The 17,379-nt window shown below is 54.5% G+C and overlaps 2 protein-coding genes across 2 annotated transcripts; one reads left to right on the top strand and one right to left on the bottom strand.

The window, feature by feature from the left end:
- The first annotated feature begins 357 nt into the window (after positions 1-357).
- PIM1 (Pim-1 proto-oncogene, serine/threonine kinase) lies at positions 358-5,896 on the top strand. The gene is made up of 6 exons (XM_075910009.2): positions 358-582; positions 1,068-1,174; positions 1,302-1,352; positions 1,459-1,825; positions 3,721-3,897; positions 4,560-5,896. The coding sequence occupies exons 1-6, from the start codon at positions 501-503 to the stop codon at positions 4,715-4,717; spliced, it is 942 nt and encodes a 313-aa protein (XP_075766124.1). The 5' UTR covers positions 358-500; the 3' UTR covers positions 4,718-5,896.
- Positions 5,897-9,041: 3,145 nt separating this feature from the next.
- Positions 9,042-9,792, bottom strand: TMEM217 (transmembrane protein 217). Its single transcript, XM_075910010.2, has one exon. It carries the CDS (start codon positions 9,621-9,623, stop codon positions 9,042-9,044), a length of 582 nt encoding a protein of 193 aa, XP_075766125.1. The 5' UTR covers positions 9,624-9,792.
- Positions 9,793-17,379: the final 7,587 nt, after the last annotated feature.

The following is a 17,379-nucleotide window of genomic DNA, read 5'->3' as shown; positions in this document are numbered from 1 at the left end:
AGCCCCGAGCGAGGGGCGGGCGGGGGCCAGGCTGCAGGACCCTGGTGGGGCAGCCGGGGGGGCTATTTTGGTTTGCTGTTTCTGCTGGATTTGGGGGGTATTTACAGGCCTGCCCCTCCCCCTCTCACTGCCCCGCCCCGCCCCCTTCCACCTGCTCCTTCCCTCTGGCCTCCCCTCCCCCCTCTTGGCGCCTTTTCCTTCCCGCCACGTCTTGAGTCTCCCCGGCTATTCTGACGGGGAGGGGGAAAGGCCGCCCCCGCGGCTGATTGGCTGCGATCGCGTTTGTGGGCGTGGCGGGCCGCCCTAAGCCCCGCCCCCGGCTGCCCCGCCCCGCCCCCGTACTCCAGGCGGCGGGAGCCGGGGGAGCCGGCGCCACACGCAGCCCGGCCCCGAGCGCAGCAGCCTCGCCGCGCTGCCCCCCGCCGCCCCCCCGCGCTCCCGCCCCGCTGGCGCCCGGCTCGACCCCGGCCCCGCTCCCGCCGCAGGGGGACGGGGCGGGGATGCTGCTCTCCAAGATCAACTCGCTGGCCCAGCTGCGCTCCGGGCCCGGCGGGGAGCTGCACCCGGCCAAGCTGCAGCCAGGTGAGCCCGGCCGGCCCTCCCGGAGCGGGGTCTGGAGGGGGGGCCAGGCGGGGTCTGGGTCTGGCGGGGGGGCCGGGCTGGGTGTGTGTGGGGGGGCCGGGCTGGAGGGGGGGCCGGGCTGGGTGTGTGTGGGGGGGCCGGGCTGGAGGGGGGGCCGGGCGGGGGTGTGTGTGGGGGGGTCTGGAGGGGGGGCCGGGCGGGGGGGGGTGGGGGGGGTCTGGGGGGGGGGCCGGGCGGGGGTGTGTGGGGGGGGGTCTGGAGGGGGGGCCGGGCGGGGGTGTGTGGGGGGGGGTCTGGAGGGGGGGCCGGGCGGGGGTGTGTGGGGGGGGTCTGGAGGGGGGGCCGGGCGGGGGTGTGTGGGGGGGGGTCTGGAGGGGGGGCCGGGCGGGGGTGTGGGGGGGGGTCTGGCGGGCGGGGGGCGCGGTTTGGCACGTTGCCTTGTCTTTGGGGGTGCAGCTGGCCCTGACCCTGGTCTCTGCCCGCAGGGAAGGAGAAGGAGCCCCTGGAGAAGCTGTATCAGGTGGGCCCGCTCCTGGGCAGCGGGGGCTTTGGGTCCGTCTATTCGGGCACCCGCCTGTCGGACAGCGCCCCGGTGAGTCGAGCCTGCCCACTTCCATCTCCTCTCCCCGCTTTGCCCTGGCACAGCCACCATCTTGCCTCCCCTCTTGGGGTTGCCTTTCTCCAGGCTGATGGCCTGTCTGGTTCTGTTTGTCTCCCAGGTCGCTATCAAGCACGTGGCCCGGGACCGGATCTCTGACTGGGGGGAGCTGGTAAGTGTCAGGAGCTGGGGCTCTGCGCGCCCCGTGGGGCTCAGCTGGGGGGTGGCCTCTGTGGGCCAAGTCGCCTGCCTCTGACGGAGATCTCCCTTCTCTGCAGCCTGGCGGGAGCAGAGTACCCATGGAGATCCTGCTCCTCAAGAAGGTGGGCTCTGGCTTCCGGGGGGTCATTCGGCTCTTGGACTGGTTTGAGAGACCAGACAGCTTCATCCTGGTTTTGGAGCGGCCAGACCCAGTGCAGGACCTGTTTGATTTCATCACGGAGCGGGGGGCCCTCCCGGAGGAGCTGGCCCGCAGCTTTTTCCGCCAGGTTCTGGAGGCTGTTCGGCACTGTCAAAGCTGTGGGGTGTTGCACCGGGATATCAAGGACGAGAACATCCTGATTGATCTGAACAGCGGGGAACTGAAACTGATAGATTTTGGGTCTGGAGCATTGCTCAAGGACACAGTGTACACTGATTTTGATGGTGAGTAGCTATTTCCATCTGCCTCTTTTATCTGCGTAGGGAGGAAAGCCAGGGAAATTCCCCCTTGAAATGGGTTATTCTCTGCCTGTAAATGCTCCGTAACTTCCCAGCCAGGGATTGTCTTGTTCCTCCCTTCCCTGCCACTGCCTAAATATACTGTTGTTTGAGCTGCAGCTTTGATGCTATTGGGGTTTTCCTCCTTGCCTTGAATCCAAAAAGCTTTTCAGAAACGTGTGCCCTTCTCTTGGGGATAACCCCAGATGCTGGGGTTTTGGTGGTGGCGGCAGAAATTGGGTGTGAGCTCACAAGCTCTCTGGATTGAGTCTCTGAGCAATGTAGAGAAAGTTGGGCCCTGGTTCCAGTGGATTTGTTTTCTCTAGATCTGTCTCTCCTGTACATTTCAGCAGGGATCTGGCTGGGACTCGGCTGCCTCCCCTCCGAGATGGGGAAAGATTGAGTTAAACCTGTCTGCAGCCATGGCTGCTCAGATGCTGGCGCCTAGCCTCATCTGCCAGCTGGGTGCAGGGGAGGTGGCATGTCCCCCCTTAGGGTAAAGAGGGCTCTTGTGGGGATGGCTGGACTTAAGTGCAGGGAGGGGTCGAGAGAAGAAGCTGCTGCCACTGCCGCCATCTCGCTAAATTATTCATTTCATTGGAAAGTTGCATTTCGTCACGGGATGCATGTTGTGAAATCGGATCTGCGGGAGATCTGCTTACAGCTGGCGCCCTTTCCTCTGCTGCCGAAAGATCTTTGGGGAGGGGGCAGCTGCACGGGGGAGGAGGAGGGTTTGACCTTGGAGCAGGGGGCAGGAATCTGCTTGGGGGACAAATAAACAAAGCTGCCTGTGCACATCCTACCCCCTTGAGAGGCACATTCAGTGTCGGGCCGTTGACTTTCAAAAAACCCTCCCTGCTTGCTGTTCAGGGCTGGTTTTGCTTCTGCCTTGCCCAAAGGCGGAGGAGGGGGGAAGGGGACAAGCTGCATTTTTTGTTTTTAATGTAACGGTTAATGACAAGGGATGGGTGGCCCTCCTCTTGGGTGGCTGTTCCCGAGCTGGCAGTGCCCCCTGGTGGGCCATCAGCTCTCTTTTTACAACCCAAAGTTTGTAAACAAGAGTCACGTGGCCAGAAACCAGACTAGCAGCTCTGACCTCAGTCTCCTCTTCCTGCCAGAAGGGAAGAGATCAAATACAACAAAGGCCAAGGGCGTAAGCATCTGCAGAGGCCAAAAGCAGGGTGGAATCGGCATTCCAGAGACAATTATCCCATGCACAAGTGTACTAACCATGCTCATGCCCAGGCAAACCACTCCCTGGCTGTTGTACAACTAACCTTTAGCCACAGCTTTGGCATGGGCTTGCTTTATACCCGGCTGACTCCGCAGTAGTTAGTGCCAAAAAAGGGGTCAGCTCTTTGGCTTACTCAGGGAAACCTTTAGGTGGAGAAAGGACGATAAGGTTATCTGGGCTCCTCGTAGTACAGTAGACGAGGTCTCAGCCCCTCACCAAATGCTTCATGGACTGAAGCATTTGCAAGCTGCCCCTCTACCTCAGTGAGAAATGGTGAATTTGAAAGACGCAGTCAGGATAAGTGGCCTTAAGAAACCTGTTACTTATCGCCGCTTGTATTGCAGCTGGAAACCGGTTTACTTGCACTCCCTAGGTTCTGCTTCACTTACAGTTTGTACCCTAGCGCTACACTGCAACTGCTATACCTGCTGGGGGATTAAATCCTAATCAAACTGGGCTGAAAGTGAAACAATATTAAGATATCGCAACCTGCATTGGAGGCTGAAGTGCTTGGCTCGGTCTCTTAAAACCACCCTGATAACACCTGAAAGAAGTAATTAGCAGATTGCTCTTTTGGCTAACAGTGATCCTTGAATCTTCCCTGCAGGGACAAGAGTGTACAGCCCCCCAGAGTGGATCCGCTATCACAGATACCATGGCAGGTCGGCAGCTGTCTGGTCTCTGGGGGTCCTGCTCTATGACATGGTCTGTGGGGATATCCCTTTTGAACATGACGAGGAGATCATTAGGGGCCAGGTCTACTTCCGACAGAGGGTCTCTTCAGGTGAGCACGCTCTTCTTGCCTCACGGCTCCGAACCTGAATGCAGCGCTGGCAAAGGGAGAATGCCAGAGAGGTGCCTTCCCATCCTTTCATGCGACCAGTCAGACGTGCAAGTCTATGGTCTGCTGGTCCCTTTTTGCCTTAAGCTCCATGGCTCAATGAGCTGTTCGGAGTTATTGAATCCCAGCAAAGTGCTTGGGGTCCCGCTGTTTCTCTGCCTTAGATGGCTGCTTCAGAGCTCACTGCTGTAGTTCATTTCGACACTTGACTCTTGGTGGGGTCTTTAATGTGGCTGCTGCAGCTGGCAGCGGGAGCAGGCTTACAGAATCCTGAACTGAACAGCTCACTGCGGGGGAGGGAAAGGTGATTGGTTTTGCTGTTAGCCTGCCTGTGAATGACAGGAGGGTGGGTTGCTCACAGCTTTGCTTTGCAACTGTGCTCCCTTGTGTATCTTCAGTCTCCTTCCAAAGATGGGAGGCGGTTCACATACCAGGTAGGGGAGTCACACAAACCACACCTAGCCACAGCCATGGTAATCTGTCCTGTGAAGCAAGGTGGGCAGGTCCCAAAGCAGACTTGCAGTGGGTAAATAGGGAGGCTTGTCGACTTTAGACCCTGCTCAGCAACACTGACTGATTCACCAACTGCTCCTCTCTCTCCCCAGAGTGCCAGCATCTCGTTAAATGGTGCCTGGCCTTGAGGCCGTCTGACAGGCCGTCTTTTGAAGACATTCTAAATCATTCTTGGATGCAAGACGTCCTCTTGCCACAGAAAACAGCAGAGATCCACCTGCACAGTCTCATTCGGGAGTCTGGCAAATAGCAGCTCCTCTCATCCCTTGTGTAAGACAACTCTCACCAGTGACTGTCTGCCTGTTGCATGGGAACATTCATCTCTCACCCAGAGCTCAGCTACCTGGAGAATCTTCTGAGAGGCTGGAGGTTGTCATCCATCCCAGGCAGACTGGCCTTGGACGCATTTGGTCCTGCTTTACTTGATGTCTCACCAGTAGACTTCTTGGATGTCTTCTGGGCACATCCATTAGAGTCCTTGACCCGCTGAGTCCTGGAATATGAACTGAGCAAGGACCAGAGAATTAGCAAGAAGGTTTTGCTTGGGAAGACTGGCTGTGGAGGGGGAGGGGAGGTACTGATTGGAATGGCTGTCTTGTCACTGTGTCACCATGTCCGGAGTGCCTTCAGTTGCCATCAGGGCTGTGCTGGGGGAAATACTTGAATCTTCCTATGCCGCTGCTTCTCCAAGATTCACCTGGGTTTATTTTATCCCCCTTCTTAAGGAACAGGTCAGGCAGCCATGGGTGATGCTGACACACCCAGGCTAGTTGTTTCTGAGGTATGCTGTCTAGCTGGAACTTTCCTTCCTTGGCTCTCTGCTTTGAGCCTTGGAAGCTGAGGCGTCCTCACAGATGCACAAACAATGCAACCCCATAGAGCTGTAAATGTGTACAGAATTATACAGGAATGAAGCTCGGTGTACAGAGGATTGTAGTACAGTTTTTACTTTTTTGTTTGGTTTTTAACTTATTTTCAGGGGGTTTTTTTTTGTTTTGGTTTTTTTTAAGGAAAATCTGTAGCCTGTAGGATAACTTATTTATTTATTTATGAATCCTATGGGTTCCACGCCCATGCCTGGCTTCCACAGCTGCAGATCTGGTTTCCAGTTGGGGGTACCCCCAGACTGCACTGCCTGCTTAGAATGTTCTGTGTGGAGTGGCCGACTGCTCCCTGCTGTCTAGTTCCACACATGCCGGGTATTTGGCTGGGGTGGGGGCCGCCATGTGTGCATGTGTATATAGCATGGGTCTAGCCACGCTGTCAGGGAGGGGACCCTGCACTTCAGCACTGTCAAGCCTGTAGATGTAATCAGTGTGTAGTCTGCTGGTTTTGTTAATAGTTAATATTGTACAGGGGAGTTCAGAAATCCTATTTTTTTTATACCTGCAGTTTTAAATAAAAATGAATCACTTGCTTTACCCTGAAACCTCTTCTCTTTTGGGTGCAGTAAAGCTACCACTCTCCTAGTGTAGAGAAGTGGTGCTGTCAGACTCAGGACCCTTCCGAATGTGGCCAAAGCCAGCAGCTCGCGGAGCAGGAGAGGAGTAAGCTACCGCTAGAGCTAGCACCCCAAGCCACAAAGCTCACATCCATGTGTCTTCAAGGCTGAGTTACTCGGGCAGCATTTCGGTTCAACCCATTAAAGGGGCTGGCTGTTAGTGATGGATCTGAACTTCTGGGCTATCCATGTCGAGCGCCCTGGTTCTGGCCAGCTCTGGGAGCCCTCTTCACTGAACTGAGATCGGTGGCATACGACAGAGGCCTAGAGCATCTCGTCCCCTTGATATGATACAGTTTCCATTTGTGCCTCACGTGGGGTGTGGCTAAGCAGGCAAACACCAGAGCTGTGCTGATAATGGATGCTGATCATCTGCGTCAGGGCTCATTGTGTTTCAGTAGCAGACCATGTGTGGCGGGCTCTGGAGGCCCTACTACACATCTGGGAGGCTGATTAAAGAGAGAATGGAGGACTCAGCAGTCAGGGACGCTCATGGATATGGCCCTAAATTCAGTGGCTTTGAGCCAGGATGGGCAGGGCTGGTGTTTCTGGCTGCACTTTGCCTGAGGCTGGGAATGGGTGACAGGGAGGGATCACTTAGGGAGTGAACAGAACAGGGAATCCCCGTGGGGTACCTGGGATTGGTCACTGGAACAGGGCAGTTTGCTCACGGCGCTGGTGTGCAAGCGTGTGCGGGCTGAGCCAACCGGCCTGTAGCAGCGCTGTGATTGGCTGAAGGTCAGCGCCTGGCTCTCGCAGTCTGTGCTATGCAGTCAGCATCCATCTCCCTGCATGAGCCCTGGCTTTACGTGTCCCCCTTTAGTAACACCGGGAGGGAAACAACGACGTGGACAGAAAGGAGTCACCTGGCAACCCTGCGTGTGAGCAACGGTAAATGGGATGTCTCACGGGCCACGCGTAGAATCCCACACACCTCACCGTGCCACCACTGCTCTAGGCTTTCCATTCCTTCACTGCCCCATGCTCACTGCGCCTTCGGCCGGGTCACTTCCTGCTCTGGTTCCCCATCTGCAGAGCCCTCTTTGCACAGCCCTTTAGAAGAAAGGGTTAGCTTGTTTTTCAGACACCTCCCGTTGGTTGGTGGGTGGGCTGAACAAGAAAGCTCAGCTCCCTGTCTTCAAAGGCTGGGGGCTACTTAGCTGTGTGGTTGTCGTTTAACCTCAGGCTCTTGTGCTAACCCAAAACACTCTTTAGCACTCCCTGTTTTGAGGAAGTCCATCTCACACATTCAGAGCAGCAGCCACCTCTCTGGCGTGACACAGAGCTGTGTGCAGCTCCGGCCCTGCAGCCAACGGCTCTCTGCTGCAGGCAGGTGCTCTCTCCTTCCCGTAAGCACTGCTCAGCTGCTAACTTCACTTCTTAGAAACCTCGCCACAGCCAGGCCAAGTGAGGTCAGAGCGTAAAGCCCTGCAGGGACCAATGCCTCCTCGCTTTGCTCCTCACAGCTCAATGGGGGGCAGTGCAGCAGTACGGGCAAGCCAGCCGCAGGCGCGGAGTACCAAGGAGCGCCTGCAGGGTTCCCTGTAAGCTGTGTGCTGGTGCCGTCGGCAGCAGACAGTCGGATACTGCCCAGCAGAATGCCTGCAGCTAGGTTTGTATTTCTACTGGTGGGGCACATTCGCGCAGGCCTTCATGCATCCATGGATGGAAAAGACTGGAGGGAACATTGGAGCACCTGGTCTAATTCAGCCCTTTGTCAGGTCGGCATAATGCCCGTTGAGGTCGAAGATCCTAGGTCAGGAAAACATTTGAATGTGTGCTGAAGCCCCAGGAGTCAATGGCACCGGTGTGGGTGTGTTTACACGGCCGCTGGGAGTGCCCTGGAAAATAACAGGGTGGAGCTCTTGGTCCTGGGGGGAGGCTGCACGAGCCGTACGATCTCAGGCCCACCCAGCAGAATGGACTTGAGCTTAAGTGTTAGCCCCAGCCTCCGCCAGTGCCAGTCCTGCCCCCACGTGCACTGGGATGGATTTTCTGGAAGCTGGGCTCTTCTTTGCTGGATCTCAAATCTTGGTCAGGCAGCTAGGAGGAGGAATGTCAATAGCCCAGACTAGCAACAAAATGTACCGGTGCCATCTGTGCACTCCTGGGCTACGCAGGCCCAGAGCTTCCCAGGCGAGGCTACTCCACAAGGCCAGGGTGGCTGCAGTCCAGGCTCGCCCCAGGAGTGCAGCTGCCCTGCGGCGCCTGTGCTCTCCTGCAGGAGGTGCTGCTTCAAAGCCAGCGCTTGCTGGGCGTGAGGGAAGAGTTCTGGCCACCCACGTGAGGAGCTGGTGCAGTGCGTGGGTAGCGTTTGTTTGCTCTTTCGAGGCAACCATGTCAGGTGGATGCCAAGGTCTGTGCTGCTGAGCCTGCTGGAGACCTTGACTGGCAGAAAGTCCACGGGGGGCGGGGCCAAGCAGGCAAAAGCAGCCACTGCAGACAGGGAGTGAGCCCAGGAGTGCAGTGTCATCCACAGGGCTGGCTGAGGACAGGCTGCTTGAACCCATCCTCCCAGCAGCCTCTGCTACCAGGCTCTTCTGTTACCCTCATCACAGCCACCCGAGCCAGGCTCCTAAATCAGAGAGGCCTTGCAACACTGAGCATTGTAATGCCTACATACCTTTCAAAATCTGGGCTTTCGCACTTACCACCAGGCTTTTCAGCCATTGATCTTCAAAGGCCTTATGAATGTACTGTATGGCAATAGCTTTCTCTCCATTTTACAGATGGGAAAGTAGAGCTATGGGAGGGTGACATGACTTGCCCATGGTCATTTGGAGACGCAGTGGCAGAGCTGTGGCAAGGCGCAGTCCTGCTGAATCCCAGGTCCCATGCCCTGCGTGTGGCTCCTTGAGGCAAAAGAAGGCCCTGGGACCACCCTTTTTCAAACACACACACATGACAGGCTTTGCAGTTTATTCAGACTTGAGGTCACAAGTGGAACCTGCAGCAACAGAAATGGAAACACTGACTGACTCCAGGGAGGGAGACTCCACAGGTATGGCCTCTGAGCTCCATCCCTAGGCTACACAAGTTCAATAGGGGCCCAACAGGGCTCTGAGGCCTCCCCTCATAAGCCTTTCCTAACAGTGGAGCCCAGCCTAAACCTGGGCGGTTCTGACACGTTCCTGGAGACCCGCCTCGGCCGGAGGGACATCCGGCCTTGCCCTTTGCTTTCACTGAGCAGCAGGGCGTGCGTGACCACGAAGGAGAGCCAGAAGCAATCCGTGGGGATCCTGGTGCCCAGCCCAAACCACTCCAGTGGGCTGAGGGAAAACCAGGCTTCTTTGGAGATCTGGTACAACAGGGCCACGAGGAGGCAGTTAGTCAGGTCGTAGAAGGTGATCCAGGCGACATAGGCGAACATCCCCATGCAGTGCCGCTTGTGGACTGAGTAGAGGAGCAGGATGCATACTGGGTAGGTCATGACGGCCAGCATGAAGGCCGTATAGTAGCAATACGGCAGCATCTTCCCCATGCTGGTCATGTTGTTGAAGGGCTTGATTTTCTCCATCTCCAACATTGCTCGCTGGAAATGGCCAACCTCAAAGATAAGGTACATGTTAGTCACTAGGATCATGTAGACAGCAGCTACGGTGGCCCCAGCCTTGGGGCTCATGCCACAGAACCCCCCTGGGCACAGGATGATCATGTTTTCTCCACAGGCAACTTGGCTGGCCAAGGAAATGGCAGGATGTGGCAGAGCAGAGAGGCGAGGCAGGAAGGATGCCGGTGAGGCTGGCGTCAGGGATGAGTCCAGTGAGCTCGAGCCTAGATTGGGAAAGAACAGGGTCAGGCTCAGACATTGTGTGAGGAGCCGTCATTGGCACCTACAGAGGAGAGCTGACCAGGGAACTGCGCCACCATATTTACAGCGGGCCACCTGCAAGAGTCCTTCAGCCCTATACGGAGAGTGGGACGGTGTGTCTGGGGCACACACTCGCTCACTGCTACCCCATCTCAGCGAGACTGCCGCTAAACCCACACTTGGCTATGTCCCCTGTGGTCCTATGTGCTCTTCACACATGCAGTCCGGGTGGGGCTCTGAACCAAGGGCAGGCGGTGGGCCTGCCGGCTCTGCAAGGCACCACTGCCAAGGGTGCAGGCGGCTGGTGGCTCCAGTTCCTGGGAACGGATTGCAGTGCTGGGGAGATTCACCTGGATTGTATTTGCGGACTGACTAATGACGTTGGGCGCCTAAGCCCTAGGGTCGGCCTCTGGATTATTTTCATCTCAATAATGCCGAGTCTATCCATCCCACAGCTGGTGGCACCCACTAAGGGGATCTGGGCTCTAGACCCACCTCTACCACTGGCCTGCTGGGCAATCTTGGACAAGTCATGGCCTGCTCAGGGCCTCAGTCTCCTGGAGTGTAAAATGGGAATAAGGATTCTGGGCCCTCCCTTCTCAAGCACTTTGAGAACTGCAGAGGGAAGGTGCTAAATCCGAGTGAGGAGTTCTCCTATAATCGGTTGGTTGCTGCAACGTGTCCACTCAGCTCTCGATTCCAGGCCTCCTGAGCCAGCTCTGCTGCCTCAGGGCAGTTGGAGAAGAGCTTTGCAGAGCAAAGCAAATGAAGAAACAAGTGGGAAAGCCAAGCCTGCAAGCTCTCTCCTGGGAGGGGTGAGCTCCTGGCCCTCCTGGAAATCCTCAGACTGCAGTTTCCGAAGACCCAGGGCCAGAGAAACAAGAGCCCGAGGCTTGCCATCTGGGGCAGGCTGCTCAGCACGCAGCAGCTCCCCGTTTGCACTATGGCCAGCACCCAACCTCCAGCAGCCTGGGCCTTGGCCAAGCTAGCCCTGCTAGTAGGTGCCCTTCTGAGGCTTCTAGGCTGCAGCTGACAGCCATTCACACAGAACTCAGAGGGGGAAGCCTGGAGCTGTAATCAAGCAACCTCCCATTAGCAGCAATGGAAATTCGCTTGACATCCAAGTAGCCCTTGAGATTTCGTCTCCATCTTCCATGCCTGCCTGGCCGGCCAGGGCTAACTCGCTCCCTTCCAAGGGTCTGACCTCAAGCCTCTTTCAAAGGAGAGTGTCTAGACTGCAATCCCTTCTTTCGAAAAAGTGAGCCGCTTTTTCGAAAGAGGGCACCAGGCAGTCTGGATGCTCTCTTTCAAAAAAGCCCTGTTTGCATTCAGCACCTTTTTTTGAAAGAGCACTTTTGGAAGAAGGTGTTCTTCCTCGTGAAATGAGGCTTACCACGGTCGGAAAAACCGCTGCGCTCTTTTGATTTAATTTCGAAAGAACACAGCGGCAGTCTACACGCAGGGGAAGTTTTTTCAAAAAAACCCTGTAGTCTAGACACACCCCAAGAGAGCAAAGGGAGGAGACCTGGTGACTGGAGCCACTGCGCTATCTTGCACCAGCTGGAAGTGATGCCCAGTAACCAGGCCAGACCTTGGTGGCTAAGGGCTGAGACTGTGTGCTAAAGGAATACCGCCTCCAAAGACTCACCTAGAAAGCAAAGGGAGCCTAGGACTTGCCAGATGGGATGAGAACTGAGACCCATCTAGGCCAGGATATTTCTCCTGGGCTGTGTCTACATTGGGCCACTTATTCTGGAAAATCAGCCGCTTTTCCGGAATAAGCTGCGAGCTGTCTGCACTGGCCCTTGAATTTCCGGAAAAGCAACGACGCTCTACTGTACAAAATCAGCCACTATTCCGGAAAAACTATTCTGCTCCCGCTCGGGCATAAGTCCTTATTGCGGAACACTGTTCCGGAAAAGGGCCAGTGTAGACAGCCCAGTAGTCTTTTCCGGAAAAAAGCCCCGATCGCGGAAATGACGATCGGGGCTCTTTTCCGGAAAAGCGCGTCTACATTGGCCACGGACGCTTTTCCGGAAAAAGGGTTTTTCCGGAAAAGCAGCCTGCCAATGTAGACGCTCTTTTTCCGGAAATACTTATAACGAAAACTATTCTGTTTTAAGCATTTCCGGAAATTCATGCCAGTGCAGACACAGCCCAGCAGTGGTCAGGGCCAGATGCTTCAGAGAACGATACAAAGAGAAACCCCAGAAGGTAGAAGTGGGCTTAACCCAGGGACAAACAGAACACACTGGGCCACGTTATTCGATAGAAACCAAACTAACCACCTGTCTAGAGCTACCAAAAGGCGGCTGCTTCCCCCTGCTGGCGAGCAGCCCCTAGGACAAGAGCCCTGGAGAGGACCTGTCTGCATGGCCAAGAGGCCAGTAGTGTCTCCTCAGCCTGCTCTGGCCAGGAATATCCCTGTGAAGAGATTTCGGACCCCACATTACTGCCAGCCCTACAGTCTACACTTCGGGGGTGGTGACTGTATTTGGCTTCTTCCCTTAAAAGAGTCTAAAAAGAATTCAGGGGCCTGCATCATTCAAACTCTCAAACAGCTGCAAACTCATGCACCAGCTCAGGGCTCAGGGCTTTAGATTGTAGGTTCACTGGGGCCGGAATGGCAGTATTGTCATCTCCCCTCATGTAGCAGGAGACGTGCAATACTCGGGGTTTCTCTTCTAGCCCGTGATTTGGTCAGAACGCCAACTTCGGTTTGAAAAAACAATTGAGCCTCGTGGCTGTGGAGTAAAGCTGAGCACCCCTGAAAACCAAGGAGAAGAGCCGTCTTTCTGAATTAAAAACCTCACCATTCTTAAGTCAATGTCAGAATTGCTGAGGCCTGAACTCTTGATTTTGGAACGTGGGGGCTGGCCATTTTGGAACCGTATGTGTGCCGTGCCGCACCTCAGCGACATAAACAAACCAGATGTCAAATAACCCTGAGAGCATGAAAAAAATCAGGCAAAATCTCAATTGCTTTGTACCACTGGGTGTGATTCCAGCTCGCTCAGCTTGGAGAGTTTCACATTCTGCCTCTGGGCCTCAGCCCAAAGCTGCCAGGTTTGGGTGGCAAAGCCTGCCGAGGGATTGTTACAGCCACGTACAAACGGCTTTCCTTGCAACTTAGAAAAAACCTATCAAAATCAGACCTGATAAATTCCCATTCCCCTCCCCACACTCATTGGAGCAACACGTTTGTGGGCCACCTGAGGCTGGCGCAGGAGGGTTCCCCAAACACGTGGAGATCTATGAATGAATTTCTGCTCTGGCAGCCCGTCGGCCGGCGAGCGCTGCCCGCTGCGATCTCCCCGCAGCGCAGCGACAGGCCCCAGGGAGCCCGGTGCGAGGGGCTCGCTCTTACCCGTGCCAGGCGCCCTGTCGCGCAGAGGGGCGGGGAGCCGAGGCCCAGGGCACTGAGCGCCTTGCCCACGGCCGCCGTTTGACTCACCTCGGGGCGAGACGAGCACCCCGGCTGGGGTCGGCCGGCGGAGGGCCAGGCCCTGCGGGTGCCTGGACCCCACGCGCCCAGCCTTGCTCCGGACGGTCCCAGCAGGGGGCCAGAAGATGGCCGCCGGGGAGCGCTACTGGCAGGAAGTGCTTGCTGAGGGAGGCCAGTGCCTGCGGCGGAAATGAACACAGTCCCGCTGGGGCGCGTTTTATGCCGGAGCCCTGTTTGTACCGTGCCTCGCACGAGTCCCCGGGCACTTCCACAGCCCCACGAATCACGCACGGACGTGTGCTCTCTCGCACACGCCTTTCCTTAGCTCCTGCGCCGTCTTGGGCCCAGAATCCTTCTCAGTGCAAACCCCGGGCCAGCCTGGCGCCAGATCATGCGGGCAAGAGAGCGCCGCTTGGCCTGGAGGGTTACCCAGCACCCCGAAGGCAGCGTCTGCCCCAGCATACCCGTCCGGGCCACACACAGCAAGGGGTACCAGTTCCTCCCGCTCGCCCCTCGTCCCCACGGGGAGCCCCCTTGCCGTTCACACCCGTCGTACTCTGGCCCGTCACTCTCCGACCAGTGTTCCCGCCTGCTCTCGGCTGGCCAGCAATGGACCTGGGCCCAGACACATGCCCTCCTGGTGCTGAGGGGGGCAGAGGGCCAGAGGCATCTCTCACACCGGTTCTTTTAATGAGTAGGTTTCAGGGGGTCTGCCAAATAAATCTGGCTTCAGCCCTGGGTGGTGGGGCTCAGGGAGGGAGTGCCACCTCCACCCCCTTGCTCACCTTTGTGGGCCCCCCAGCTTGTAGGGCAGGCTCAGCAGTAAGTTTTGCACTGAGGAAGTAAAACAAAATCAGTATTGTGTTTTTCATGTTGTGCCGGTGTTCCCCTTTTCTTTTGAACATTCTAGGGGCGGGTGGAACTGTTCACAGAATCTGGCTTTTCCTCTATGGGCTGTGCAGAAAAGCCGTTTTTATAGCACAACAGCTGGGGTGGCATCAGACTGGGTGATCTACTGGTCCCCTCTGGCCTTAAACTCTATAGTAGCATGAAACTCGGATCCTTTCTGTTCTCCTAGGACCAAGGAGACAGCACGTGGGCCCCTCTTTGCCCTGCCTCGGAGGGGCTGTTCTTGCTGCAGCTGGGAGCCATTCGCTTGGTGTTAAGTTCCTTCCCCAGCTCGGCCTGGGCACAGGACGGGGAACCGATTCTTATCCCCTCTCTTTCATTCTTGTTCAGAATCGAAAGTTGGCCTTTGTCTTTGGCGCGCTTCCAGCCAGAGTCTCCTGCTAGCACCTGGGGAGAAGAAAAGAGACGCCCTGTAAGAAGCATAATATGCAGTAGTAAAAGTGGCCTGGCTTCTTATCAAGGGTAGACTTGTGCTGCCCTCTGGCGTTGGCATCTCCCATTTGGGCATTGAAACGCCACCAGGTTTTCATGGGCTCAGTGCTTGGCTCTTCTGAAAAATCTGACCCCAGTGAGGGCTCCTGACTGCTAGAAAATCCGGTCATAAGAATCCTGGTCTAACACCTCCTCCCCTCCCTTGAATGTCAAAGGGAAACTGGGCATAACCGAGTCACACTCAGGCAGAGCGGGTAAACGATGCAAGCAAATCAACCTGCTAGCTGTTCATCCTGACTTTATGCTCACTTAGTCCTGGGGTAATTGCCTGCACATGATGCAGGGCAATGGCAAATCAGACCCATTCCCTTCTCAAATTGCTGCACAACTAATAACATTTTGCCAATCTAGAGCACTTTCTGAGGTCCTCGGAGCACTTTGGAGAGTACTGAAGGAACCCTCTGCTCTTCTGAGGGCACAGGTCTGCGTCATGAGCCCCACTTTACACATGGGGAAACTGAGGCACGAAGCAGGGTGGTGATTTGTTGACAGTCAGAAGGGCAGGTTGACAGTTGAGTTGTTCACCTTGAATAAATGAATTGCTAATTAACTCAAGGCAGTTACTGTGTGTCTGCACAGACTTGCTGGGATGCTCCCCAAATGCCTGTTCCAGAATTGCTAACGTTTCTTTACCTCAGAGTTTGTCTGTAGCCCGTAACAATAGTTTAGGACAGTGCTACACAGACCTTGATGACCTAAGAGCCAAATTAGCAATCAACAGTACCCAAAAGAGCCACAGGAATATGAATGACAGGGAAATATTTAGCTTATAAAACTTTTTAATTAATTTGCTGTTAGACTATATAATTTATAATTATACTTAGTAATTTAGTGCAATCTGATAACAATTCATTAATAACACAGTAAAACACAGCACCGTGATTGGTTAATCATTAAATCACGTAGTCTTTTAACATCCTGTGCTGCACAGAGCCCCAGGAGATGCATTGAAGAGCCAGTCTCAGGCCTGGTCCACCCTGGGAGTGCTCAGACTGGCTCTCTGCAAAAGCCCTAGCTACCTCAACTGAGTCCAAAGAGCAAACTTGGGGGCAGGCCAGTGCACAGAGAAGCCAGGAGTCCCGGCATCCAGCTCTTTGTGTTAGTGGCCAAACCACCCCCTTTCATTTATTTACAAAACAAGGTAGGAGAAATAAACCTGGTCCAGATTTTCAAAAGTGGCCACCGTGGGAGACTTTCTGAGGATCTGAGCTCCCGTGAGGGGACTGAGTCATTAAACCTCGTTTGACAGGGTCTGTCTCCAAAGGAGCTCAGCTTCCATTTAGACGCCCAAAGGCAGTGGCCATGGTTCTGAAAGGGAGCAGTGAATTGCTGAGCACATCTGTAGCTTTGTCCATCTCCTTAGAATTTTGGCACCAGTTTGGGTGCTGAGATCTTGAAATGTTGATGAATAATGCAGCTAGGCCAGGGGCAGAGTTAAGGGTACCTGTGAAACATTCACTTTGGCATGCCCTGACATTGGGTGCCTTGCCTTGCAATGTTTATCTGACACAGAAATTGTCATGCAATATTTAAGGCGTGTGGAGGTGTGCGTGCGTGCATGTGTGTGTTCCAAAGGCCTTAGAAAAGAAAGATGGTCTGGTGGCCAGGGCACTAGTCTAGAAATTGGCCTCTTATGAGGTTCCAGTTAGCAGGCCTGGCTGGCAATTGCTGTATCCCTGCTGGAGGCAGCCAGAGCCATGTAAGAACTGCCAGGGTAAAGTCAGCAGCCCAGCAAGCTGGTTAGTATAAGCACCAGAGTTATTGACTTGAGTCCCACGACTTGAACTCGAGTCCGACTTAAGTCGCCGAGGTGACTCGACTTGAGACTTGACTCAGGTTCATTGTTTGTGACTTGAGACTTGCTAATTTTGTTAACTCGACTTGGTGAAAAAATTGTCCGAAAATGCCGACATCAACGGCTTGTACAAAAGTGACTTGACATTTTTTAAATTAAGACTTGAGACTCGACTTGGGACTTGACTCAAAAGTGACTTTAGGGACACGAGACTCGACTAGAGACTTGAACTGTAGTGACGTGAGACTCGACTTGGACTTGACAATGACACCTTGAAGACAACACTGATAAGCGCTGTATGTCTGTACCTACTGACAGGTTTTATGCTGCTGCCCTTTGCTGTGATGTCTGAGAACCTTCTAACTAAAAATGATAGGGTGACCCTATCATCCCTAGTAATCATCCCAGATAAACTATCTGGCACTTTGTCCTTTTCGGAGTTAAAATCTCTGCTTGGCAGAGCGGGCCAGGTTCGGGGGGCAGTGGTTAGATTGTGTTTGTTGATTTGGTTTGATAGTTACTGATCTGGGACATCTGCAATGGGAAGAAAGTCTGTATATTCTGGACCTTGTTGTTATAAACTTGAAAATTAGGTTTTATTTGGTACTGGGTCTGCATGCCACAATTGCAGCTTGCTTAGTTTCCTGTTTGTGCTGTCTTGGTCATTTGGTTGCCAAGACAAAATTGTTATTAAACATGAATTGTTTTTAAACATATAAGAAATAATTACAACAAATGCTCCTGAAATAGACTGATTTTTACATTAGTTGTTTTTTAATTTTTTTCAGTTACAGACTAACAAGGCAACCTCTCTGTGATTTTTATATTTTTATTCTTCAAATAATCCAAGAGCTTCTAGGGAGCTAAGCAACCCCCACTGAAAGTTGCCCCTTCACCACTGAAATCTGAAATGGCATTACTACTTTCTGTGAGTTCCTTGTTAATAAGGATTATAATTA

This window comes from Pelodiscus sinensis, chromosome 27 (assembly GCF_052426305.1).
Source record: "Pelodiscus sinensis isolate ZL-2025 chromosome 27, ASM5242630v1, whole genome shotgun sequence".
Taxonomy (NCBI): Eukaryota; Metazoa; Chordata; order Testudines; family Trionychidae; genus Pelodiscus; species Pelodiscus sinensis.
Note: the sequence above shows the minus strand (reverse complement) of the source record. Positions and strands in the feature narration are given on the sequence as shown.